Source organism: Octodon degus, unplaced genomic scaffold (genome assembly GCF_000260255.1).
Source record: "Octodon degus isolate 3935 unplaced genomic scaffold, OctDeg1.0 scaffold00257, whole genome shotgun sequence".
Lineage (NCBI taxonomy): Eukaryota > Metazoa > Chordata > Mammalia > Rodentia > Octodontidae > Octodon > Octodon degus.
In genome coordinates, this window is record NW_004524833.1 from 1,098,682 (window position 1) to 1,125,199 (window position 26,518).

The 26,518-nt window shown below is 38.9% G+C and overlaps 1 protein-coding gene across 2 annotated transcripts; it reads left to right on the plus strand.

Annotated features, from left to right (window-relative positions):
• The first annotated feature begins 16,101 nt into the window (after positions 1-16,101).
• On the plus strand, positions 16,102-22,877 carry LOC101582290 (3 beta-hydroxysteroid dehydrogenase/Delta 5-->4-isomerase-like). Of its 2 annotated transcripts, XM_004646173.2 has the most exons (3): positions 16,102-16,246; positions 20,699-20,863; positions 22,049-22,877. In XM_004646173.2, the coding sequence occupies exons 1-3, from the start codon at positions 16,102-16,104 to the stop codon at positions 22,858-22,860; spliced, it is 1,122 nt and encodes a 373-aa protein (XP_004646230.1). In that variant the 3' UTR covers positions 22,861-22,877. The 2 variants fall into 2 exon arrangements, with proteins under 2 accessions (XP_004646230.1, XP_004646231.1); XM_004646174.2 differs by lacking the exon at positions 20,699-20,863.
• Positions 22,878-26,518: the final 3,641 nt, after the last annotated feature.

Here is a 26,518-nt window from a genome sequence, read left to right on the forward strand (position 1 = left end):
TACTACTTGAATTTTTTAGGATTTTTTTTTAATTTCTAGAGACTGGGCTTGGTGGCTTGAGCCAGTAATTTCAGCTCTTGGGAGGCTGTAAACATATGGATCACCATGACTCTCAGTAGTGAGATGCTGAACACTCTGTAGAACCTTCCTTAAAATACAAAAAAATAAAAAAAAAACTTATAACTTTTTTGATGATGTTTCCTTTTCATTTTTCTAAACCAATGTTTTACATTTATATGCTGGAAGCTAAACAGCTAACTCAAATGTAACATTATTCAGTGCAAGAACTATTGTTGGATTCCCGTGGCATTGTGTAATGAAATTTTGTAGAGAAATTTCTAACACATTATTAAAACTATTTTGAGTTTGTTAAAAAAAAAAAGGATAAAAAAATTCTGGATATTCTGTTCATAATTAAAAATTAAAAATTATACAATGTTTATTATACCACAATTTTATTAAATACATCAGAGTGTACTCTGATTTTATAAACAAATTTTATTATGTGTTTGTTTGTTTGTCTGTGTTATGTATAATTTGTAAATAGCTGCTTTATTTGCACTCAATCATTTTCTCTTGTTTTTGTATTTTTCAAACATATATCTGTAATTCAAGTTGGGTTTTATTTATTTATTTATCTATTTATTTTTATTTCTGTCCCTCTCAGCCTGCCCTGGGGGTTGGGCTGGTATAGCATGTGGTGTCAGGAGAGAACCAGGGTTCCTGCAGTACATTTGTCTAAGCAGGAGCTTTAGACCACTGAGCTATCTTGCCAGGCCCAAGTTGGGTTATAGATAAGTGTCATGAAAATAAAATATCCTTTCAACCAGGTTGCCAGGTGATTTAATGATGTTTTGAAAATCCAACAGAAAGGTATAAGCAAAAGACTTATTTAAAAAATAGCATAAAAACAAGCTAAATAGGAAAAAAAAGACTTCAGTTGCTGTTACATTCTCAGTTTCCAACTATAGCAATCATTATCAACTATCATAGATCATTTAAAAAACACTAAAATAAAATCGCAAAATCTCAAAATGTCCTTCGATTATTTAGCTAAGATCAGCTAAAATTAGAGAGATGTACGACAAGTTCCATATTTCATCAATATAGAGAAGTAAGCACCAATGTGCTGCTCTCATGGTTCCCCTCCCATAAAGTGTCTACATTTCACTCTTTCCCCAAAATGCTTTCCATTCTATTGCTCATGATTTGGTGGTACGTGCTCTAATTTCTCAAAGAAAGAGCTCATTCTTGCCTAGAGGTTGCCAAACTCAAAGCAGTCCTACAGATAAATCCTATCATAAAAGTTTTAGCTTTTTTCCACTAATACTCAACAGCTTGAACTTGTCAAAAGAGATCATAACTGTTAAAACACATAATAAAAGTCTATCTGAGGTACATTAGATTAACTCTCTGGAAAAGGCTTCTAACTAAGGTCTACCCTATATCAACCCTTATTAACTCACATCAGTTAAGATAGAAATTACATTGAATCTCCTCTAACCACAGTTAGGGATAGATCTTCAGAGAGAAAAATATTATAGGTAGGTAAGTTAGCTATGAATTTACAAACTGATACAATGGGCTTGACAGTAAAATAATTACAGGTACAGACATTCAAGAATGAGCAGGCTTGAAGAAAAAAATGTGTATATTAAATGCAACTTCAAAAATGAAAATGGGAAATAAAGATGCCCACATACAACCATAATTGGACCTTGTGACTTTAAAACTTTTAATTGACTTGCAGAAATTAAATACATTTTATCAGAACTTAATTAGGAAGAAGACAATGATAGCCATACCTAGGAATCAAGTCTTATGAAAGAACATCTAAATAGGAAATTACAATGCTCCACTACAATTTATAACATGAGGATGAGGGCACACTTATGTTTTTTGTTTTTGTTTTTGGTGGAACAAGGGATCAAACTCAGGCCCTTACACTTGCCAAGGAAGCACTTATTCCACTGAGCCAAACCTGTGATCAAATTTTCTGCCAACAGATGAATTTTTTTTTATTCTAAACAAGATTGATTACATTGAACCAGCCAAATAGCTCAATGGATTAAAACACCTGCAAGCAGGGGCAAAAGCCAGGAGTTCAATCCTCGGGCCTTCTGTGCCAGCCCCGCCCCTGGGACATGCTGAGACAGCAATTGAGACTAGACATGATGGCATGCGCTTGTAATCACAGCTCTTGGGAGGCTGTAAACAGGCAGATCACTATGAGTCTGATCTAGTAATGAGACCATGAGCATACTGTAGACCCTTTCCTAAAAAATACAAAAAAAAAAAAAAAAAAAGATTTATTGCGTTAATATGCATTTTTTTTTCTTCTGTTCCTAGTCTGTTTCAGAGGGCACTGAACCCAACCATACCTGGACAGATCTAATCCTAAATCACAATTAACTACTGTAATTATAAAAAAGAAAATGGGGAACTGCAGAAGACCAGTTTGACACAGTCCAGAACAGACTGTGGATAACATTAATGAATTGATGTAAAAGTGAATTGCATCAAGAGTCTGTGCTCATGCTAAATTACTTGTGGCAATGGCTAAGCCTAGTGTGCAGATTAAATGGATCCCTGGGCTAAAGGCCAGGACAGAAATGACCAATTAGCAAGTGAAGTCCTTGTGTCTCAAAGCTAGATAACAATGCAGTTGAGGACATTGTCTCATCTAAGTTCCTTCAGCCACAGAAGTCAGATAATGAGGTCACTATTTAACCTTGTTCTATTCTTGTGTACCTGTCCAGAAATGTTTCCCTGCAGTCCTTGACCCATGCCTGCATCAGCAGTGTCCTTCCCACCTCTTCTGCATCAAACCAGCATACATTACAATCAACCTGTGTAATTAATAAATGTGAGGGATGTTTCTTACTCTTAACCTTTCATTGGACTTCAACTATTATGCTGTTCCTAAACTCAAATAAATATCATGTCAGGCTTTTATTCCTTTGTAACGTCCCTGAGAAGATCAATAATCACAGGCCAGGATGTCAATATCATGCTACATTCTGCTGTTTTGTTCTGTTGTTTACCCATCTCATGTCTTTCAGGAAGCTCCATTGAACACTGCTATATAACATAAAAGGAGATGTATGTCATGTTAGTATCACAAAATAAAAACCAAATAAATAAATAAAAAATCAAAAAGTATAAATTTAATTAATTAAAGCTTGATAGTAAGAAAAATGGAAACACCTGTAAGGTCTCAACTACAGATTAAAGTCTCTGTATGCATGCGCACAGAGAGCAGTTGAAATGAAAGTGGTTGTGAAAAATCTCATGGAAACCAAAGGACTTGGTGAGAAGTGAGGCATGGGAGCAAGTGGGGAAATCTGAAAGATAGTGGAATACTTGTAGAGAAAGGAGCTGTATGTCAGATGATTAGGGCTTTCTGGAGGCAGTAGTCAGGTTGATATATGGGAAAAATGATCTCTATGGATGACCTTCAAATGATATAGGGGAAAAAAATGAAACTCCTGACCTGAAAGATACCTGGGAAAAGTTTATGTTCTTTAAAGCCAAAGAAGGAATTTTAGGAACAAATGGAGGTTATGAGCAGAATATATTCATTGGGGGAAAGAAAGCTCCTGTCTGAGAGAGGGACAGAAGGGGGTCATCTGAGTATGTTGGCCCAGAGAAGCTGTCTCTTCCAGGGACTTTTATAGAGGAAAACCATGTGGTGAAGCAGGTCTAAGGTGGTGGAGAAGATGGGAACTCACTTAGGTGAGCATAAAATGGAACAAAGCAATGGTCAACCAATGAAATTACAAGTACCATTGATCAAGTAAAATTTATTTAATCCAGTACCAAAGGGGAAACAAGTTTTGTAGCAAGTGGGCATGAATCGAGACAGGGTCTCTTCCTGTTGGGGGTTACATTAGTGATGTCTTTAGTCTCATTCAAGGTGATCAATATCAATTTAGAATATCAATTCCATTCCTAGGGCAGTATGTAGCTAACTTTCTTTACTCTTTTGTCTTGAGATCTAGCCCACAGCAGGGAGTGTCTGTCTCTTCCAAAGTTGTAAAGTCATCTTGTCTTTTATATTGTCTCTTTGAGGGCCTATCCCTGTCTGCTTGCCTATAACATTTTTATCTAATTCAGCAGCCTATAACATTCTCCCCTCTGAAGATGTGACCTGAACTGCCCTGAGCGAATCATGGGGGATGACTACTCTGGCTTCTTCAGGCTAAAAGGAATCCTAGTTGTCAATGCATAGTCAGAGATACTTTTCAGAGGTTCTATCTAAAGGCCCTCAACAGACACTGACACAGGGAGAAAAACTGATCTCGGCTGGGTGACCTCCAAATGATACAGGAAATCTCCAAATGGCATAGGGAAAAATGATCTCCCAACCTGACCAGCAAGATTTTGTGTTCTCTAAAACTGAAGAATGAACTTTAGGAACAAACGGAGGTTATAAGCAGAATATATTTATTGAGGGAAAGAAAACTCTTGTCCAAGAGAGGGACAGGAGGTGGCCCTGAACAACAGCTTCCCCTGGGAAGCTGTCTCTTCCAGGGACTTTTATAGAGTAAAACCATGCAGTGAGGTGGGTCTAAGGTGGTGGAGAACATGGGAATTCACTTAGTTGAGCATGAGGTGGGACAAAACCATGGTCAACCAATGAGATTACAAGCACCATTGCTCAGGCAAAGTTGATTAAGTCCAGAGCCAAATGGGGAAGAAAGTCACATAACAGGCAGACATGAATACAGGACAGGGTCTCTTCCTGTTGGAGTTTGGGCTAGTGATTTATTTGGCCTCTTTCAAGGTGATTGATACCTATTTAGGATATCAATCCCTAATGCCCATCCCTAGGGAAGTATGCAGCTGTGTTTCCTCTTTTGTCTTGAGGTGTGGCCCATATGGGAGTGTCTCTCTCTTTCAAGTTGCAAGGTCATCTTGTCTTCCATCTTGTCCCCTTGAGGACCTGACCCTGTCTGACTGCTTATCATATTTCTATCTAACTTGGCTGCCTGCAACAATACTATGCATTTATGTCTTGGGTAGGTGAAATAGCTTTAAATCTGGAGGAGACAAAGCCAAAGAAATGATTAAACATTCATAGGTCAAATAATAATGTCACAAAATAACTAAAAATACAGTCAAAAATGATTTTTACCAAGGAGACAGTAATGACTTCTCATAAAGATAAGGTCTAGGGGGACCCAATGATTTGATATCTAATATTTTGAACAGTTGTTGAGACATTAACAGAAGGATCTGGGATGCAATAAAATTTTTAAGTTTGTAATTATAAAAGGACTAGTTAGAACTTTTGATAGGTCCATTAGCAGAAATCACTTAAATGTGGAATTTAATCTCTTTTTTATCTTTCATGGCCATTGGGTATTATCTCAAATTACCTGGCCAAGTCTATTATTACTGGGAGCACATAAATTACAGGACCTGTGGAAAAAATTGAGTACTTTCCAATTTGCAAGTGGGGTCACTGGCTGAGCAACTACTGGCACATTTGTATGAGAATCTATCAAAAGTTTAATAGGCTTTTTCCTTATGTTGGGAGTTAGCATGGGTTTCATCAGGCTGAAGACCCATGAGCACCTTAACCTGAAACTTCTTCTGACTCCATCATGAACATTTTCTTTCTTTTTTTTCCCCCTCTAGCAGCTTTGTACTTTTTCTTTCCTTTTTTTTTTTTTTTTTTTTTTTTTTTTTTTTTTTTGGCTTGAAATGTCCCTTTTATCTGTCTGGGGCAAGGAAGTGTTGAGGGTTCTTGTGAGAAGGAAATGAAGGTGCCCACATTGGGTTGCTGACTGAAGTATGAGGAGGACTCCAAGGGACCAGCATGAGGGCCAGTGCTTTGAACAAAAATCATGGAAGCAATAAAGGCAAAGCAGTAAAGAGTCATGGTGGAATAGCAGGAAACAGGTCCATGCAATGCATAGCACTGGGGAGCAGACACTGAGGACCACTCTACAAGCTTTGGGAGCAGTAGATATGGCATTCCTGGACTTAATGCTTGCCCCCTGTGGATTTTGGATTTGCTTTGATCACATTTTTTCTAACCCATATTTGTATCTTTTGGAATAGGAATTTCTTTCTTATGGCATTATGTTTTGGAACTCTGCCTTTCTTTCATTTGTACAAGGGCTATGATGATTCATTAAATCTCAGTGAAGACTTCAGACCTTGATCTTGCTTTCATTTGTACAAGGGCTAAGATTTTTCATTAAAACTCAGTGGACACTTTAGAGCAGGATATTTCTGCAATGATGAAACTACTAGGATTGTCCCAGCAGTTAAAACTGGAATTTTGCAATAATGGGAGTGCTTAAGTCTTGGGAAATCACAGGTGGAATATTATAGCTCAAGCCTAGATTTTCTCACAAACTAATGTGGTTTCTCAGAAGAGGCTGAATCTATGGTGTTTGAACGTGGATTAAGGGTGTGATTCTGAGATTAGTCCAGAATTCCCCAGCTTGTTCTGTTGTCACAGCCTTGCATAAAAACCCAAAGAGAGCTCAGGAATGGAAAGAGACCACACAGACCTACAGTGTGGAAAGGCAGGCAAAAAGAACAGCAACTTCCTGACAGGCAAATGTGCTGATTGTGGAAGGTAACCATTTCTTCCAAATTATAAAAAAAAAGTTTTCATTTAAATTTCTGTGACATTATTTGCTAATTTTCTTTCATCTTTGCTAGATTACTAGAGTTCTGGAGCCCTTCTTTAGCTATTATTTCTCTTTATTATATTTATATTCTTACCTTTTATGTGATACATTGCTTTTCTCTGTTTTTTTTTTTTTAATTCTTTCTCACATTGTACTTCCAGTATTTTGACTGTAATGTACCATGGAAAGGTTCTTTTCTGATTATGGCTAATTGGGGTTTTAGATATTTTACTTATTTGCATGATAAGAATTTTTTTTTTTGGTGGGGGGAAAGGAACTCTTCTCCACTGTTGGTGGGAGTGCAGATTGGTAAAACCACTATGGAAACCAGTGCAGAAACTTCTCCCAAAAAATCTTTTCATCTTATTTTGAAATCTTTATGCTTTATTTGATTGAACAGTTATTTTATACTATTTGTGCTATGTTTTAATTTTTCAGTAATTCCAACTAATGATAGATTTCTCTGATTCTGTATCATGTGGAAATTGTTTGTTCCATTTCTCCTGTTGTTTGGTTGTTTTTAAGGTATCTCTCATTAATTAGTAACTGTCAAGAGCTCTATCATCTGGTTCTGACACAGTATTTACATTGCTCAGCTAAGATGCCTGTATTTTCAGTAGAATTTTGAACCTCCTGAATTTCTGATTGGATCTTTCTTTTGGAACCATTCTTTTCTAAATTGGTTGTTTGTATTATTTTGTTGTTTGCCTCTGCCCACTTTTCATTAGTATTTTAGCATTTGATCCAGTTTTATGTTATCTTCATTTGGAATTATTTGGTTTATCTCCACTAGGTTTTTATTGGCATCTCTTGTGGACTTCCTGATAGTGTTTTTTGTTTGTTTGTTTTTTGTTTTAATTTTGCACATTATCTTCTCACCTCTTTTTCAGCTGTTGACATCTCTTGTGAATTTTCCAAGCACATTACTGATCGATTTTGCTATCTCCTCTTTCATCCTTTTGTATGATTCGGTTGTCTGTGGCACTTTTGCTTTCTTCCCTTTGATGTTCCATAAATAGAAAATATTGGGAACTTCTGAATCCAATTCATTACATTTTTCTCCTCATTTTCCTAGATTTTCTTTGTATTCTGTCTTTGTCTCTGTTTCTGTCTCTCTCTCTCTCTCTCTCTCTCTCTCTCTCTCGCTCACTCACTCACTCGCTTGCTCACTGTGTGCATGTGTGTACTGAGGCCTTTGATTTCACTGGTGTGGTAAGCTTGCTTGCTAATATGGAGACCTCTTTAGTTAATATCCAGCTTTCAATGGAGTCCTCTGTACATGACTGATTAGGTGGCTTCACTTCTGTTTCACAGAACTACTACCTCCATTACTTGGGAGTGTACTTCATAGCATTTCTGTCTCAGCTGGTAATTCTCTAGTATGCATTAGTCTAGGCTTAGACAACTTTATTGCTAATGTCTCACGGCAATTCTGATGTTAGCAGTTTAAATAAACTAAATAATAGCAAAAGTGATGACACCTTGACTGTAGCTAGAAAATTATCAACAATAGTAACATTAAATTGAAATTGGATAATCACAACACCTAAGAAGAGGGCTGGGGAGAGAGATAGCTCATTAGAATAAGCACTTGCCTGGCAAGCACAAGGACCTGAGTTCAATCCCTGTTTCAGGAAAAAGAAAAAAAAAACCTAAGAAGAAATAAGAGAAAGATCAATAAAAATAGAATGAACACTAAGAAAAAGAGAATATTTTTTGGTCAAATAATCTTACATCAAATATTTAACTTACAATAGTTGACTTACAGTTGTCCTATTATAAATATGTACTAAAAGATTAACTTTTCCTCCAATGGAGGAATAGCATTTTGTAGTAATCATGTGAAACTTGAAAGTTATGTTAGTAAAGGTAGAGGCATTTTGAAACCAGAGAATAATTAAATTTTGAAAGATTAATAAATGGGATAAGAAAAAGACCAAAGAAATGAAAATAAAGGCACCTATAGAGAACTTTTTATACCTACTGTCTAGATATTCCTCCAAAGCCACATACAGTCATAGGAGGGACTTTCAGGAGGTGGCTCCACTGAGGTTTTGATCTTCTGGAATCAAGGATGTGATGCGAGGATTGACAACTTGAGTGCTACCTGCCATAAGAATGGAGATATGGCTAAGAAATAAGAAAGGAAAGAGCATCATCATTTTGCTCTTGTTTGTCACTTGCTTTTTGTACACTGCCTGCCTTGCTTTACCATGCACTGTTTATTCTCTAAGATGACCATTTGTCACTTTTTTATTTGAGTGGCAGCTTTTCAGAACCTGAAGTCTTGGAATTCTGCCTGTCATTTCTTTTCTCTTCTCCCCCCTAACCCCCAATGTTACTTACAAAGTCAGCAGTATAGAGGGATTCAGCAGTTGGAATGACTGGGAAAATCCAGATTCCACAGAACATGGCCATTTCTAGGAAAACACTAAGATGTTGGAAGAAAGCATGTATTTTCTTAATAATTAAATGCTGTGATGCTTCTTGTTCCTTGGAGACTATCAGGTGTTAAATTTAAGGGAAGCATGTGTCTTAAAAATTGTACTTTTTTTTTCCAGAACTAGGGATTGAACTCAGGTCCTCACACTTTCCAGGGAAGTGCTTATTCTACTGAGCCATCTCCCCTACCCCTAAAAATTGTACTTTTTATAAGGAGAAAAGTAGGTGTTCTTTTCTATTTTTTGGCTAAAAGAACTAGATTAGTATTTCAATCTGGTATAACTTTACACAGCCACAGGTCATAAGGTTATCTACATATTGGAAGTTTTTAACAGAGAATATGGTGAAGGAAGTCAGACTCTTGGCTAATGTTAGATCAAAGAGCTTGGGTCTAAATCACGAGCACTGGAACAAGAATGCTCAAGGGAGTGATTAGGTGATCTTGATATTGAAGACCTGTCATTTAAAATAAGAAGGACTAGAGAAATGCAAAATGCAACACAGGGCGTACTTGGAATCCAACAATGAACAAGGAGGCTTCTGTTCAAGAGATACTTGTTCAAGATTTGTGTTTTACCTTGTGTGCAAATGACTCCCAAAGCCTCATGCAGGCATGGTTTGGACTTCTTAAATGAAGTTGGATCTAGAGTGTGTCATTTGGGGATCAAGGCTGCATGGTTACTCAAGGAGTCCACTGAATGTCTTGGTGTATATCAGGGTAGAAGGTAGTGCTACCTTCACTAAGTGTGGGTACCATGCATGAAATATAAAGGAGAAAAAGTGGGCTAGTTTCCCTGACCATTGCTTGTCCTAGCTCACTGCTGCCTTGCTGCCTTTGTTCACCATAAAATGTTTCTGCCTTCTGATATCACTCTGCCATGCCACCCTGTCTCAGAGCCACATTATTCTGAACTGAAACCTCTACCATCTGTGAAGGAAATACAATGTTCCTCCTTCAACTTTGTGTGTCATAAATTTTGTTGAAGCATAGAAAAAAATGAGACAAGTTGTTTAATGACTAAGCACTCTGACATGAATAGGAGCCCTGCCTCTCCCTAATGGCCTTTGTGTCCTATATTTTCTATAAGAAATCTCAAACCATTACACTATCATAATGGGGATGGAACAAGGGAAGTCTCAGGTATACCAGTGTTGGGCCCCAAGGAAATGGTTAATACTGGGGTTGAAACCCTTGAGAGCTTCATCTTTGGACAAAGAGCACAGATCCTTGGGGTTAATTTTGAAAGGCTGCGCCACCATGAGTTATCCCACCAAGCACTATCTGAGAGTTCTCAAAAATTTGAGTCCTAAATGTAAGGGTTGTGTATGGAAGGCTGCAGAATAAAGAGAAGATGGCCTGAAATAGGGTAGAAAAGGTGTAGAGTGGAGATCAAAGGTAGCTTGTAATTTCATCCCGATGACCTGTCCACATTATAGAGTAAAGCATGTCAGAATATTAAGAAGGACTGTGAGAAACGTCCATTCGGTAAGCTGATTAAGAAGGAAGTAAAACACCGTGTTCTTTGTGGCTTGTTATCTTTTCTCTTAAGCACATTTAGAACTGGAAAGCACACCCAACAAAGTACTCAAAGAAGCTTATGTTCCTCTTTTATCAGTAAAGTATCTTATTCTGTTCCCTTCTACTTCAACACAATCTTGGGCTCCTCATGTATGAGGGAAAGTTGGGAACTTGAAGACATATTAGTCCTCATTATTCTCGATTTTCATATTCATCATGGTGAGAGCCTAGAGAGAAGTCCTGATTTGGTGGTAGGGGTTTGCAAATTAGATGTTCATCCCTCTCTACTAAGGGAGGACTGTCACTCACCTCTGGCTAAAGAAGGGATGCAGTCCAGGTGAAAGTTTATAACCTTATCTCAGGCAGAGAAGATAGCTCAGAGGTCTAAAGAGCATGCTTAGGCAGGCTTAAGCATAGGCAGGGCAGTTTGATTCCAGGCACCACATGCCATGCCAGCCTTGCTCCAAGGGTAAGCCAAGAAGGCCACACAAAAAAGAAACAACAAATTTTATGTCCTTGTTTCTTAGTACTTTTTGCTCAAGTGTCCCATCTGTCCACAGAGTAGAAAAGTGTAGATGGTGAATACAGCTTTCAGTGGGTTTCTTCAGTCAGTGTTCTATTAGAGGCAGGGCTTAGGCAATAGCAGCAGCCATTTTTTCAATGTGATGTTTGTAGCTTTTGTATAGTCTTCCTAAAATTTGAGTCTTCCTCTTTATTACTGAAGTCCTTGAAGGCTGTATTTCAATGTGTGGGATTTTGCTCTCTCTTTTGTAGCTTTCAACTAATGTCATATTTGTCAGAGCCAAAGAGAATAGCTATGGTTGGCAAATAGTCACATCCTTTGCTCATAAACATTAATTAATTTTCCATATACAGAATGTTTCTCAATCATTGCATTTGTTGACATCTGTTTTGCAGTATAATACAATAGATTCCTTCCACAGTTCAATACAATATCCATCTTCTTAATCTCTGCAGGTAAGAGTGAAAAGTCTCACATGAAAAATATGAACACTGCTGTAAACTGGTATCTTTAGTCCATCTACCTTTGCCTTTTTTTGAATACTAGCTCCTATCATGACTATTCAACAGGATTTATTCTACAGTCCTTTGGGGGAAGAGCTCCCAAACTGGACATAGTAGGCCTTCTTCTCAAACATTTGGGCAAATGTAAAGGAGCATTTTCACATAATGAACATTTTCATAATCCAAAATTTAATATTCATATTATTGTTCAGCTTTGCATTCTTATAGTGTAATTATAGGAACATTTCTTCTTTCCTCCAGATTGTTTTATCTCTTTGTGCAGAAGTCTTTGTGTTTCCTGCAGGATTTAAGCCAAAGTACATAGAGCTTTTTGCCAAACTTTGTCTTCATTCTTCTCCCTGACTTTGCCCAAGATACTTTCCTGCAAAATTCGAAGAAGATATGTTCTTGGGTAGGGAGCATCTTTTGTCCTCAAACTAAGCTGTGAAAAACTATTTCTCAGTTCTTCAAGCATTTGGAATCCATATTAGGTTTCATCTGATCAATAAGATCTACTCATCTTGTGGTGTGGGGAGTGGCTGAAGCTGCAGGGGGATCTCATGTGTGTGGCTAGAGCAGGGCCAGATTAAGAAGGAATGCACAAGAGGAGTGATGCGAAGAAGTTATTCTTGCCCTGAGAAAAAGAAGCACATGAAGTGAGCTATACGAAGAAGTTGTTAATCAAAGGGATTTCCTATGACCTCAACTTCCCCAGTATATGAAACAAGTGCTACAGCCCTAGGGCAGCTTCTTTTCTCTATGAAGACAGAGGGATCCATCTGACCTCAGCTTTCTAAGTTTTCCTTCCTGCCTTCATTTCTCCATGGTCCTCCTCTCAGGAGATTTTTAAAAACTTGGCTGAGTACAGCATTATGGTTGACAGTTCCAGGATAATGAAACATCTTATTTGGACAGGTGGCAATCTGATAAAGATAGTACAAGTGAATTTTGGGATAAATTGTATGTTTAGAATTCAAACAATGATGAAAGCACTTTTCAGCATATTGTCTCAATAGTATAAGAACCTGAAAGATTAAATAAGATCTGAAATGGACAATAAATATTGCAAAATTGATAGAAATTGCTCAAAGGGAAGGAACAGCTGGCATGGGAAAAAATGACAAATGACAGAGAAGAAAATTGTCTCAGTTACCCTTCTCTCATTGCTGGGATAAATACCTGACACCCAAAATGAAGGAATGAAAGGCTGATTTAGCTCACAGTTACTGGAGGTTTCACACCATACTCAGCTGGCTCCGAGGCAGAGTGTCATATGGCACAGAACAACCTTTCAAGGCAGTGGCAAAGAGCAGAGAGCAAAGGGAGTGGCAGCAGGTCAGACAGATAGCCAGCCTCTCTTTTCTCCCCACGTTGTAATACAAATTATTTGCCCCAGGGAAGGTGCAGCATCCATACCCACAATAATCAATTGCAAACTCCAGCAGCTGCCCCAAAGACTATATGAAGCTTTTGGGGGACACAAACCATAACAGAAGGGGAAAAATATTTATGTATAGATACAAGATAGCTTGCATTATTGTACTGCTGATTTCTGTTGGTCTATTGAAGAATTTAATGTTTAAATTATTTTTCTTTTCCTGTTAAGCATCTTATAACTTTTTAAAATCAATTTTCAATTTTAAATTATATCTGGCAATATAAACAACTAACTTAAAGAAAACTTTATTCAATATAACAAACATCATTGAATTCCTACTACTATATTCCAAGAAATTATGTCATTTCTAATGGTTTTTAAAAAATAATTTAGAGCTGAGGAGATAGCTCAGTAGAATGAGAGCTTATCTGGCAAGCACAGGGTCCTGCGTTCAATTCCTGGTACAGCAAAAAAAATAATAATAATAATAATTTTATTTCTTATCAAAATAAAAATAAAACCATAAAAGGCACATTTCCCGATCTTACTAACACATGTATAGTAGGCAAAGACCTAGTGCATTTCAGGGACATCCATCAGTGACACAGTCCCATGCATAGTACCATAAGTCTTTCAAGAGGGACATAAGGCCCACAAAGAAATCTAGGCTTTGGAATGACTGATAGTGAAAGAGGCATTTCCTCATTTTTTCTCACTTTAACTACCCCTTCATGCTCTACTTCACCTGCACAATGAGTTGACATGGGGGTTCTATAGCAATATTTGAGTCCTGTAGTACATTGATTTGAGTTCTATACTCCTTAGACATGAAGGTCTTTGCTTGAGACAAGTATTTGACTTTTGATAAAATTGACAATCCAGAAAACGTCATTCCATGGTGCTCCTGATCCAGAATCTAGATATAATCTTTTCCCACACTTTAAAAGACATTATGCTAGTATCTACTGCCCAGTCTGCTCAAAAAAGGGACAGTGACTGCAAGTAGTTATGTGGTCAATTTTCTGGTGAGATGGGTCTCAACTTCTCTGAAATGCATCTTGCAGTTGTCCTAGGTCAGAAATGTAGGTCTTGACAGGAATGGACACTGACTCTGGACTGTACTGTGCTATCCTAATGCCTGAAGAAAATTCACAAAGAGCAAAAATGAATCACAAGTAAAGAAAATGCAAGGATTTAAAAGGCACTTCTCATTTATCTGCAATAAGCAACATGCTGAACAATCCATAATGTTCCACAGTGGACAGAGAGATCCACAGCCCTTTGAGGAGTGTGTGTTTACAACTCTGGAAAAGAGGGTCTGGAGGAATGTTGGAACTTGCCCACTCAGATAAAGAGAGTCTGAAAGAATGTCTCAACCTGAAACCATCTTGGTTAGAAAGATAATCTGTAAGAAAGGTCAGTACAGAAGGATGATGACATCAGTGACGAAATAAGTTAACATTGCTGCATGTGCTATCTAGTTTCACATGCTATCTGTAGGGCAAGTCTCTGCATGTGGTAGAAAACCTCCTTGTCCAAAACCAATGTCCCTTCCAAGGAGAAATGTTATGATGTTAATAATTTGGAAAAAAAAATTGGAGAAGGAGGAAGAGAAAGAGAACCTGGGGCTAAGAATTATCAAATGTATTTTAAAATTATGAAAAACAAATATGACATACATACATCCAGCCAAATAAAACTGTATTTTCTCTTACTCTGATTATTCAACAGGCCTAGGCAGGTCAATCCACTTGCTTTTGGAATGTGAGTTTTTAAAATTAAGGTTTTCATTGTGTAAGATAGCTTCATATACTATTACACCTTCATATAATATTACCATTATCCACTGGCAATATTATTAATGACTGAATGATATTTGAGTCCTGTAGTACATTGATTTGAGTTCTATACTCCTTAGACATGAAGGTCTTTGCTTGAGACAAGTATTTGACTTTTGATAAAATTGACAATCCAGAAAACGTCATTCCATGGTGCTCCTGATCCATACCCTCATGGAAAGAATGAAGAGAAACCTAAATGAAAAGGTCTGATTGGAATCCTAGCAGTCTGCTGTGACTTAATCATACTCATGACCAGTCCTAGTTGAGCCTAATTGTTCTTCCCTTGATCGTGTGTATGCAGTGATCTCCATAAAAACCCAAAGCACAGGATCTGAGCGCTTCCAGAGAGCTGAATGCCTGGTATTTTCAGTGGGTTCTGTGGACAACAACAGCACTGAAGCTCCCCTCCTCTTCCTCCACCCTTAACATCTTGCTGTTTATTTCTCTTACATCCTCCTTTATAGCTAACCAAGATCATAGGAAAGTCAATATTTCTCTGGATTCTATGACTGAAAAATTTGATTGAACCCACTGAAGTACTGGGCCAATGGAAATTTACAGGGTTTTTTTCAGAGAACAATGAAAGAAATTTGAGTCTGTGATGAATATCTAGAGTGACTGAAGGTTCCAAGGACTAAGCCCTCAATTTCAGGGATGTGGCAGTGTCAGACACTAACACTGAACATGTTGTGATCACAGAACTGATTCATGTGTATCTTAGTTACTTTTGTAATGGCGGAGACAAAATACCCACCAATAAAAGTTAAGAGGAACAGGAAATGTTTATTGTGTTCCAGGTTCCTACATAGTTCTGCTCATAGTTTGGTTGATCCAAGGCAAAGTGGCATGGAAGAGAGGCATGTCAGAGGAGACAGTCCACAGCAAGCAGACAGGCAGGGGAACCAAGGGAAATCTACAGCTCTTTCTCTCCTTATATATAAAGTACACTACTCAGGGAGGGCAAATCTCACACACTCAATCTTATTGTACTTGATCCTAGCATAATGTTGTGAGTAAATTCCAGCACCAAGCATTCCAGATTAGTTACTTCTGACAAATTTTCACCCATCTAGACACAAGCCCTTGAAATGTGGAAAAATGCAATGGACAAGCTCAGTAATTTCTTCCTCTCTGTCATTACAAGTCATGCATGTGCATTCACCTACCAAACTTTTTTTTTAAGCCCTGTACAGTGTAACTTGTCACCACACCTTCCAGCAGTGTGCCCTGCTTCCTGCCTTCATCATGACAGGGTGGAGCTGCCTGGTGACAGGAGCAGGAGGCTTCCTGGGCAAGAGGATCATCCACTTGTTGGTACAAGAAGAGGGGCTACAAGAGGTCAGAGCCCTGGACAAGATCTTCACACCAGAAACCAAGGAAGAATTCTCTAGTAAGTAAACCAGAATCTTGAGGTGAGGGCTTCATTCCACAGCCTGAGCAAGCATGAGAAAGCACGTTTTTCAAACAATAAGAAAATTGGAGCCACAGAGTACCTCCTGACAATTCTATCCAATTAGTTGCCATAGTTTTTTTGTTTATATGGGGCTGGATAAAACCACAATGGCTGTCCAAACCCTTTAAGTGATCAAAATTCCAACGTATCTGATAGAATAACAACCCTGGGCTTATCACTGGTTGCTGTAAAATATTTAGGGCACATGTTCCTCAGGCTCCTTCCAAAGCTCAAAAATGTCTAAGGGCATACACACATTTTATAGTCTCAATCCAGGATGCTAAGAAAATATGATGAGTGTATGTATTCAGATTTATGGCCCCAGGATTAAAATTATGGTGAGAACAGCATGCTGTTTGATTTCCAGCCACCAAAGGGCATGGTGTATTCTCTGAGCTTATCAACAGTATGCCTTTCACACTGTATCTCATGCCTAAGCCTGACTCATATCTAAGAGGGTAGCCATAGGTGAATACTGGACCTGAACATTCAGAATTCCAATGTAGAATGGACACATCATTTATCTCCCTCACCTTCAGCCTGTTAATGTGCTCAAGTTTATGAACTTGGCAACTGTGGCACCAAACCTGTTGAGAAATATTGACATGGGCATCAGCAATGAGTCCTTCATGGTCGTTCTTGCCTTGCATCTCAATATTAGCTTTAGTTTATGAATAGCCAGCATTTTCAGTGAAGGAGAAATAAATGGAACCAGATATAAAGTTGCTTTTCTGTAGGTATATGAGAGAGTGAGAGAGAAAAAAATTCATGAGAACCTGTACACAGTCACTGCAGTACACACATGAGAACCAGCACAACCAACACAAAGCCTCACAGATTCCTTTGGGCATGCCTTTCTGCCTTTCATGTCTAGAAAGAGTGAAGCTGAGTTGCTGGTGTTGCCCACTGTTCTTTTCCCCCATTGTTTCCCCTGCAGATAAAACTCATGGAAGAATCTTAAGTTTTCCTGGCTTCTTTACCCCAGATCTTTAACAACCCTGTGGTGATGAAAGGAAATAGGTCCCAACCATCTGCAAGAGAAATGAGAGACTAATCACAGGTCATGGAAAATGATCAGACTTAGAAATAGAGCAACTTTTTTTTGTCTATGCAGCCACATCCCTGAGGCCTAGGTCTGACCCTGAGCATGTGAGAATTCAGTCCATCTTAGTGTCCACCTCTGTCCATTGAACCACTGACTTCCCATTCCTTCCTTTAGGTATGCCCAGGTCACCCTAAAATGCAAACAGAAACCCACGATGAAGATGCTAAGAATACACTCATACCTTTCTCTCTTCTCTGATCTTTTCCCTGCTCATATCTCCACCTAACTGCTTCAATGATATCCTCTAGAAGCAAATATGGAACTATGAGCAGAAATTTTTGAAAACCTTATATCTCTGAAATATTTACAATGTCACTATTGGGGATAGGAAAAGTGCTGAGTCTAGAGAAATAGGGTGGCAATTCAGGACGAGTGAAAATTCAGGCAAGGACCTGCAGAAAGGTAAGACTGAAGGATGCTTACAGTGTTCTGTATGGGCCATACACAGGACAATGTTTGCAGTGCTAACCTGTTGTCATTAGAAGACATGTTTAAGATATAGGAAATATTGTTACACTCCATTCTGCAAGAAGACCAAGGCACAGAGAATTTAATTGACTTGCCCAAATTGCAACATGTAGAGCAAGGAAAAGAAGGCTGTGGGGCCAGGAGGCCTAACAGTGGTATCTGCAATCTTAATGAAGAGTCTGTAAAGCAGCATGACTCAAGGTTTTCCACAATCCACTTAATCACATAGAAATAAATGCACATTCTGTCTATGCAAAGCACTGGCCAAAACCACATGCCTTGGAAAAGGAGGAAATGGTGGCTCCAGGGGGAAGTGCCCACAGAGCGCTCTCCTGGGCAGTAACTGGCTGTGAGCACTGATGAGTAAGGGTCCAATGCTCTCTGGGTCTGAGCACCCCTTACCTCCCATATCCATTCCAGTGACCCAAGCTTGTGATGTCAGCAGCTTAACAGGCCCAAAGTTACATATCAGGAGGCACAGAAGGGACGTGACAAAGGAAGATGCCATGCTTGGAAAGACACACATGTCCCACCTGCACCCCTGCCCAACCATCCTGCATGCTAGGGCCTTCTGGGGTTACCTGACAAGGACAAGGCCTGGAAACAAGTATAGCCCAACATAAGATGCCAGGAAGGTTTTCTTTTCTCAATGAGCTCTCAGACTCACTATTTCCTTCTGGTTGTATCTCTTCCCCTTCCTGAGGTCTCACTGTCCCCATCTGCTCAGCTCACTTACCTTTTCTCAACCTCACAAAATACAATTTTTAACACTTAGTCCTGGTGTTAAGGTGCAGGGGAAAGAAGGCAAGTTGGGGAGGCAAGAGAGCCGTTCAGCCTCACAGCGCTGTGTGCCTAGATCTGTATCTGTAATTGCTAATCCATTTTGCTGGTCTATGCAGTGGAAATCAGAATGATAAATCCTCTCCACTGACACCTTTAGGAGATAGCCTAAGACAACTGTTCACTAGTTTGCAAATTACACAGCGTAAAAATATGCAAAATGCTAGTGGAGGCCATGTGTGGCACAATGTGGTTTTCCTGGGCTAAATTGCATTGGATCTGTTACCACAGAGTCATTCAACCCTGGGTGTGGTCTCACCTGAAGTGTGCACCTTCATGTGTGCACACTAGAAAGCTGGGATGGAGACCACTTGTGGCTGACTCATTCACAGCACTGATTTTGGCCATTGATGATATCCAATCCACAGTGAAACATTTTCAATGAATTTCATCAGAAGAGCCCACCCTTAATTATGCTAGTTTTTCCACTCACTGTTTAGTTATGAAAGAAAGAAGCAGTAGGGCTGGGCATGAGTGGATTTAGGTCAATCTAAACCCAGTAAGATCCCAGATCAGACATGACAAGGCCTGGAAATAAAAACTTGTGGGATTCTCTGCCTATGCTGCTACTGCTGGGACCTGGTTTGTCCACATCACAATTCTGGCAGGCAATTCTAATTAGTGCATTGCTGCCTTGCTTTGTCCTATATCCTCACAACAGTGCATTGGACATCCTGGAGCCAAGGGGAGCATTCTATTTTGCTATTGTTGTTTAAATAATTTTATTGAGAAACAAATAGCAATGAGACAATTTCAAAACCAATTACTAGCACAATTTCAATAATTAATACATTCAAATTGTTGTCTTAGTGGTTATTCATCGTACAAGATGCACACATGATATCCTGTCCACAAGCATTATTAGAGCAAATCTTTCTATTCATTGAGTTAAGAGAATGCAGCTGTATATCTATCCTATTTTGAATATACAGATACAAAATGGTCATTCATTTGTATCCTCTTTTTTGTTTAGTTTTGTGAGAGAAGGGTATTCCACTGTCATTTAAATATTGTAGGTATATGAATTCAGCAAAATATTCCAATACAGTCCAGTTGTCCATAATACTAGTGGGTTTTCTGTAAGACTGGCAATGTCAGAAGTTGTTGACTTGAACCTTTTATAGCTCAGCATATTAATATGACTTTACTTTTTATACTTCATTTTTATACTTTTCTGCTGGATGGTTAAGACCAAGAGAAAGAAAGACCTACATAACAAGAAATGTATTTTTCGTATCTGATAAGATCAGTCCCCTCAGGATTTATCCTGAAACCCTGTAGCACAATTTGTAGATCTTTTGGCAGTGTCAGCCATGCGGATGAGTCATGGCCATTGCTTGACCATTTTGCTCTCTGTGAAAGCCTGAAAGAATGTTTTCTCTCCATGTGACTTTCCTTAGGCACACTCTACATCATCGATTACTTTCCTCTGTGGCCCCATAATCTCAAAATTTTCTTCACGTTTTTTTTTTCAGAATGAGGGATTGAACACAGGCCCTTGCATTTGCCAAGGAAGTGCTTATTCCATCTCCCTGGCCCCTGAGCATTCTATTTGTAGCCTTCCTTCTGTCTCTCCTGAAATTCCACATTGCTATAGAATTCTGATTGCCTGCACAACTGAAATCTAATTTTGCCTCTTTACCAACTATGCACAACTTCTAAACTCTCCTTGATGAGTTTGATGAGACTTTCAGTCCTCATTAACAGTTTTCTTTATTGTTGTTCCAGATACTCATGAGAGCTTACTGCTCAGGTTCACATTCTGCAACAGAATGTGCTACAGTTGTTTGTCCCGTGTTGGTAAATGCTTCACACTTTTCCTGTGCTTTTATTACTTTGTTCCCATCATGGAATGTCTTCTACCCTAGACAACTCCCTGCTGTGTTTATCATTGAAAATATATAACTGACAGTCACGTTATCAATAAAATTCCATGCCCATCCACATTTTCTTAATGACCTCTTTTGTGTTTACAGAGCTGAACACCAAGACTAAGGTGACCATGATTCAAGGAGACATTCTGGATGCTCAGTGCCTGAGGAGAACCTGCCATGGCATCTCAGTTGTCATGCATGTTGCTTCTGTCATTGATGTACATGGAGCCATTCCCAGACAAACCATCATGGACATTAACCTGAAAGGTAGAGTAGCCTGTGGATGACATACAATGGGTGGAATAGGGAAGTGATATAGAGATGAGAAGGGAAGAGAAAACTCCCTGTGGATCACCTGATGGGCTCCAGTGGAAGAGCCTTGCTTTTCCACTGTTAGCTAACAGAGATAAGAAGTATTATTTTCTGGTGTGTCAGATGACATAAAAACCAGGGCTGAGAAGAGCAAGGGCATTACTAAGAGTCCATCAGTAGTCAAGAGGAAAGCAAGAATTTAAAAGCACTTATATTTGATGCCAAAACCATTCATATTCTTCCTTCAGTTACTGCATTACAGAGTGAGCTCTCCTCTGACTCTGCACTTTTCATGTCAGTCCACACAGTACCACCCTTGTGAAAGTGGATTACACTCTTGCTCTCAGTCCTCCCCAAGGTTCAGTGGAAAAACAGACAAAGACAGGTGATGGAACTCTTTCTCATTACTCCTGGCTATAGTTCAGGTTAACAAAGTGATGGAGAGAACTAGGGTAGCCTTTCCCAGGAACACTTTCAGGATAACATGTTGGGTCTTCACATCTTACTGAAAACTCACTATTAGCTGAGACTGAAAGGTTGCCCTTGTGAAAAACTTTTCATTAGTCATCCAAAAACAGTGAAAATATGCATGTGTTATATTTTCAATTTAAAGTTGCATATGTCTGGTAAATAATGAGCATATATGATGGGATTTCTAAATTTTCTGTTTGTCCTGTTGAAATGTAGGATCTAAATGAACTTTCAACATGAAATTGTGTGAGTGGCAAGATGTGATTTTTCTTTTTCTTTTAGATAATTCTTCTTTATGTATACTGAGGAGTGAAGCCTAGGACTAATGCATGCTGGGCATGCTAGGTATATAGTCTATCCCTGAGCTATATCTGAAGGTGCATGGTCATTATATATCTGACTTAGTAAAATATACAATAGCATACTTACGCTCTTACCAAAAATGAAATAGAAATGCCTACACAACATACAGATAGAACACTAAAGCCTAGAAATTATTTCTCATCACAGCACAAATATTGATTCCTTTATCTTTATATATCTCCCTGGATGAAGCCAGGAAGATGGGTGGAAAACACCTTCCCGGATGGGTGGAAATTAACAGGAGCTTGCCCCAGAGGAGCTGTGTGGGTCATTTTCTGATACTGACCCTGTAGTTCTCCACTTCAGGTACCCAGAACCTGTTGGAGGCCTGCCTGCAAGACAGTGTGCCAATCTTAATCTACACCAGCTCAGTGGAGGTTTCTGGGCCCAACTCTTACAAGGAGATCATCCAGGATGCCCAAGAGGACCAGCATCATGAAAGCATGTGGTCTGCTCCATACCCATACAGCAAGAAGCTAGCCGAGAAGGCTGTGCTGAAAGCTAATGGCTCCATGCTGAGAAATGGTGGCACCCTGTACACATGTGCCTTGAGACCCACCTACATCTTTGGAGAAGGAAGCCCATTCTTGTCTTCTGTGTTCAATATGGCCCTCAAAAACAATGGCATGCTGCCAAGTACTGCCAAGTTCTCTCTTGCCAACCCAGTCTATGTGGGCAATGTGGCCTGGGCCCACATTCTGGCCTCCAGGGCCCTGAGAGACCCCAACAAAGCCCCAAACATCCAAGGTCAGTTCTATTACATCTCAGATGATTCCCCACACCAAAGTTATGATGATCTTAATTATAATCTGAGCAAAGAATGGGGCTTCCGCCTTGATTCCAGCCTGAGCATCCCTTTGTCTCTGCTGTACTGGCTTGCTTTCCTGATGGAAATGCTGAGCTTCCTGCTGAGACCAGTTTACAACTACCAACCACTCTTTACCCGTCACTTACTGACACTCTCACAAAGTGTGTTCACAGTCAGCTATAAGAAAGCTCAGCGAGACCTAGGGTATGAGCCACTTTTCAGCTGGGAGGAAGCCAGGCAAAAAACTGCACAGTGGATTGGTTCATTAGTGCAGCAGCACAGGGGGACTTTGAAGAGCAAGACTCAGTGATGTGGGCCATGACAGGAATGGGGATCTGAGTAATGCCTGAATCTACCTATCTACTTCCTCCTTGTGGTTTCCTACAGAATTATACAAAGGCACATGCCCAGCTTCCCTCTGATGTGATAGTAAATTATTCTCCTCCTAAGGCCACCAGATGCCTGTTGGTTTTATTTCCTATGCTAGGCATAAAGTGACTCTTTTATTTAGAAATCTTACACTGCTTCATAAATCACAATGACAAATGAAATAAAACTTTGAATGCCTAAGCTAATGTCAGTATAATTTTTGTCACATATAAGAAAGCTCAATGAGATGTATAGTTTTCCAACTTCCCTTTTCCTTTCTAGATATGGTGATCTGCCATTCAGGAGTATAAAACTGATTTGTGAAAAGCGATGGCTAGGCCAGGGCTGAGATTACCTCTGACCTACTAGGACTCAGGCATGTAGTAGATGCCTTACATTACCTCATTTCATGGTTAGACAACTACAGAGACTACCCAATATCAAAGATGAGGAATCATATTCGCTCACTCACTACCTGGTACATGGCAAGGCCAGCTCAACATGGAGACTAAGAGCTCTCAACTTCTACTGAATCTTGCAAGCTTTAAGAGCAGCATAAGAGCTTGGGGTTTTTCATTCTCCCACTCCCCTTCCCCTTAACCACCACCAACTTTAGTGTGCATTTTTCTCTCTGGTCTGTTCAAGAATCTCCAGAAATAGGAGAGTCCTTGAGGGAACGCTGATATGGTGCTGAGGGAGGCAGGGGAAGCATGCCTGAACATGTGCTTGGGAATTAAGGAAGAAGAAGAGAAACTCTAAGTCTCCATGTGCAATATCAGAGATCTCAATGGCTCTAGAATACCCCTGCATATGACATAGCTGATCATTGTGGCCATTTGTAATTTCTTATATCATTTTTTCAATTCATGTACCAAAGCGTAACATAGATTCTTGAAATACATTTGGACAAAGTCTCAACTTCATTACAAATGTGTCTCCTAATCATCCTGAAGTGTGCAATTCTACTCTCCCCACTTCAAGCTTTAACTGTCTCTCCTTTCCTCCTCCTTCCATCTGCCTTGTGTTCTGTCTTTTCTTTTTTTATTCTTTTATCTCTTTGGATTACTTTTATCTGTTTTTCATTCTCGCAACCTTGTGAATTTTCCTGATTTGAAGAGAACAAATAAGAGAACTGGGGACTAAAATGATGATGATGTAGTAATTAATCAACCAGAGAACTGATAGTCAGAGGAGACTTATTGATTCCCTGAGGTTGGAAGCAAATGAGGAACTATGTGTGGAACTTGGGAATCTGCACACATTGCACCAGGGCATTGCATTTCCTGTGTCTGTATCACAATCACAAAAGTGTCACCAGCAACAAGATTTCTTTTTCCACATGTTCAACAAACACTTTTAGAGGTCTTATGTTGGAAAGTATCTCCTCTGTTAGGCTCCATGAGAATAACTACCCTTGGGCTACAATTTCAACCCACGAGATTTATCTGAGATTTATATTTAATTGCCCAAGAACAAGGACAGACAGTGACATAGACACATTTTCAACCAAGTTAATACAACCCGTTTGTCAAGGGACCTCCTTCTGTGGCAAAACCTACCAGAATATAATTTTAAAGATCAAAATTTACATAAAGAAATATCAATTGAAAGATTTGCCTAGGCCTATGTGACTTCTGGAAAAGTCTGAAGCTGGCATTGCATGAAATTTATCCACAGACCAAAGGACAGGGCCAACAACAGCAAGTAATTTGTGAAATCTTGCACCTTAAAGCAAGATAATAGGGCAGCTAAGGAAATTTCCTTATCTTAATTCCTTCTCCATCAGTAATCCAGTTAACAAATAAGCTGGTTATCTGTTTACCCTTATCTATTCTTGTGCACTTTTCCAAAAATGAACTGTTTCTCCATCCTTGGTACTTGACCTCATCAGTAGTTCACTTTCATCCCTTCCAGAAGATCACCTGCACACCTGCCATAAAGATGTGCACCTAAATCTCACTCAGGAACATAAATGCCAAAATCCTCAAAAAAGTCCTAGCATATAGAATACAGCAAATCATCAAGAAGATCATACATCATGACCAAGTCAATACCAAAAAGTCAATAGCATTCCTCTGCACAGACAAGAAACACACTGAGAGGGAAATTGTAGAAACAATAACTTTTATAATAACACCAAGGAAAATGAAATACCTTGGAATTCATCTAACTGAAAAAGTCAAAGATCTCTTAAAGGAAAATTACAGTACTCTTTTTTTCAAACTTTTATTGATAAACAGATAGCAATGAGACAGCTTCAAATCAAGTCAGAAGTACACTTTCAACAAATAATATACTGCACATATTCTTCTTAGTGGTTAATTGCTGCACAAGATGTGGAATTGAGATCCTATTTACAAACACCATTAAAACAAATCATTCTATTCATTAAGAGAATACAACTATATATCTATCCTAACCACTTTGAATACACAGATACAAAATGGACATTCATCCGTATACCACATTTTTTCTAAGTTCCGTTATTGAATGTTATAGGTATGTAAACTCAGCAAAATATTCTAAGAGTCCAGTAGCCCATAATAGCATTGGGTCTTCTGTTTAACTGGCAATGTCAGAAATTGACCTGAGTCCCCCATAGCTCAACATAACAACATGGCTTTAATTCCTATATTTCATCCTCATACTTTTCTACTGGATGGTTAAGAACAAGGTGAAGCAGGACCTGTGCAACAAGAGTTGTAGCTTTTGGGTCTGAGAAGGTCAGTGAAATCCCCTCAGGATTTGTCCTGAGATCCTCTATCTCAGATTGTAGAACCTTTGTCTGTTCAGCCATGTGGATGAGTCACGGCCATTGCTTGGCCAATGTGCTCTCTGAGAAAGCCTGAGAGAGGGTTTTCTCCCCATGTGACTCTCCTTAGGCACACTCCATGTAATCGATCACTTTCCTCTTTGGCCCCATAATCTTCTTGATCAGAAAATTTGGGACACTACCAAGGTACATTACATTACAGTACAATTTCTCATATGTCCTGAGCCTTAATTGACCTTAGAAGGTTAGGGACAAAATGTTGGCTTTCCTTGTAGCCCTCCTTTTTCTCTAATTTTGGTCTGCAAACTTAGGTTTTTAAACATCCAGAAGACAAGCTTATTGTTATTATCAAATGATTTAGGCTATCAAGCTTAACCTCACTATCTCACTGCATTTCAAACATCTTAGGCATAATAAGGAACAGGTATTTTTCATCAAGTATTGATATGATGAACTTTAAGTCCCTACATAATATGATAAAAAACATCTAAAAATTAGATTATATTTTAAAAATAGGATAAAGAATTATATACTTCTCATTTTTCAACATAAGTCCGAAAATCTCACCATATACAACCTTGAAGCAGGACAATATTCCTTTTCCTGTCTCTGGCTTTCATTCACAACACCCTTCTTCTTGAACATCCACCTACCCAAGAGACATCTTAGCAGTAACTGGCATGTCTTAACAAGCCGCCCATATTCAGAATACCACAATGACACTCACTCCAAACATGAAACCACTATTACAAATTAACACCTGCAGTGCAGTAGATTAGTTCACAGGGATCAGTATATATAGTTAATCAGGGTGAGAATCTTTCCA

Coding starts and splice junctions, on each gene's coding strand:
- LOC101582290 (XM_004646173.2), top strand. CDS start 16,102: ATGACAGGGTGGAGCTGCCTGGTGACAGGAGCAGGAGGCTTCCTGGGC. Junction 16,247..20,698: donor AACCAAGGAAGAATTCTCTA/GTAAGTAAACCA, acceptor TTGTGTTTACAG/AGCTGAACACCAAGACTAAG. Junction 20,864..22,048: donor CATGGACATTAACCTGAAAG/GTAGAGTAGCCT, acceptor TCTCCACTTCAG/GTACCCAGAACCTGTTGGAG.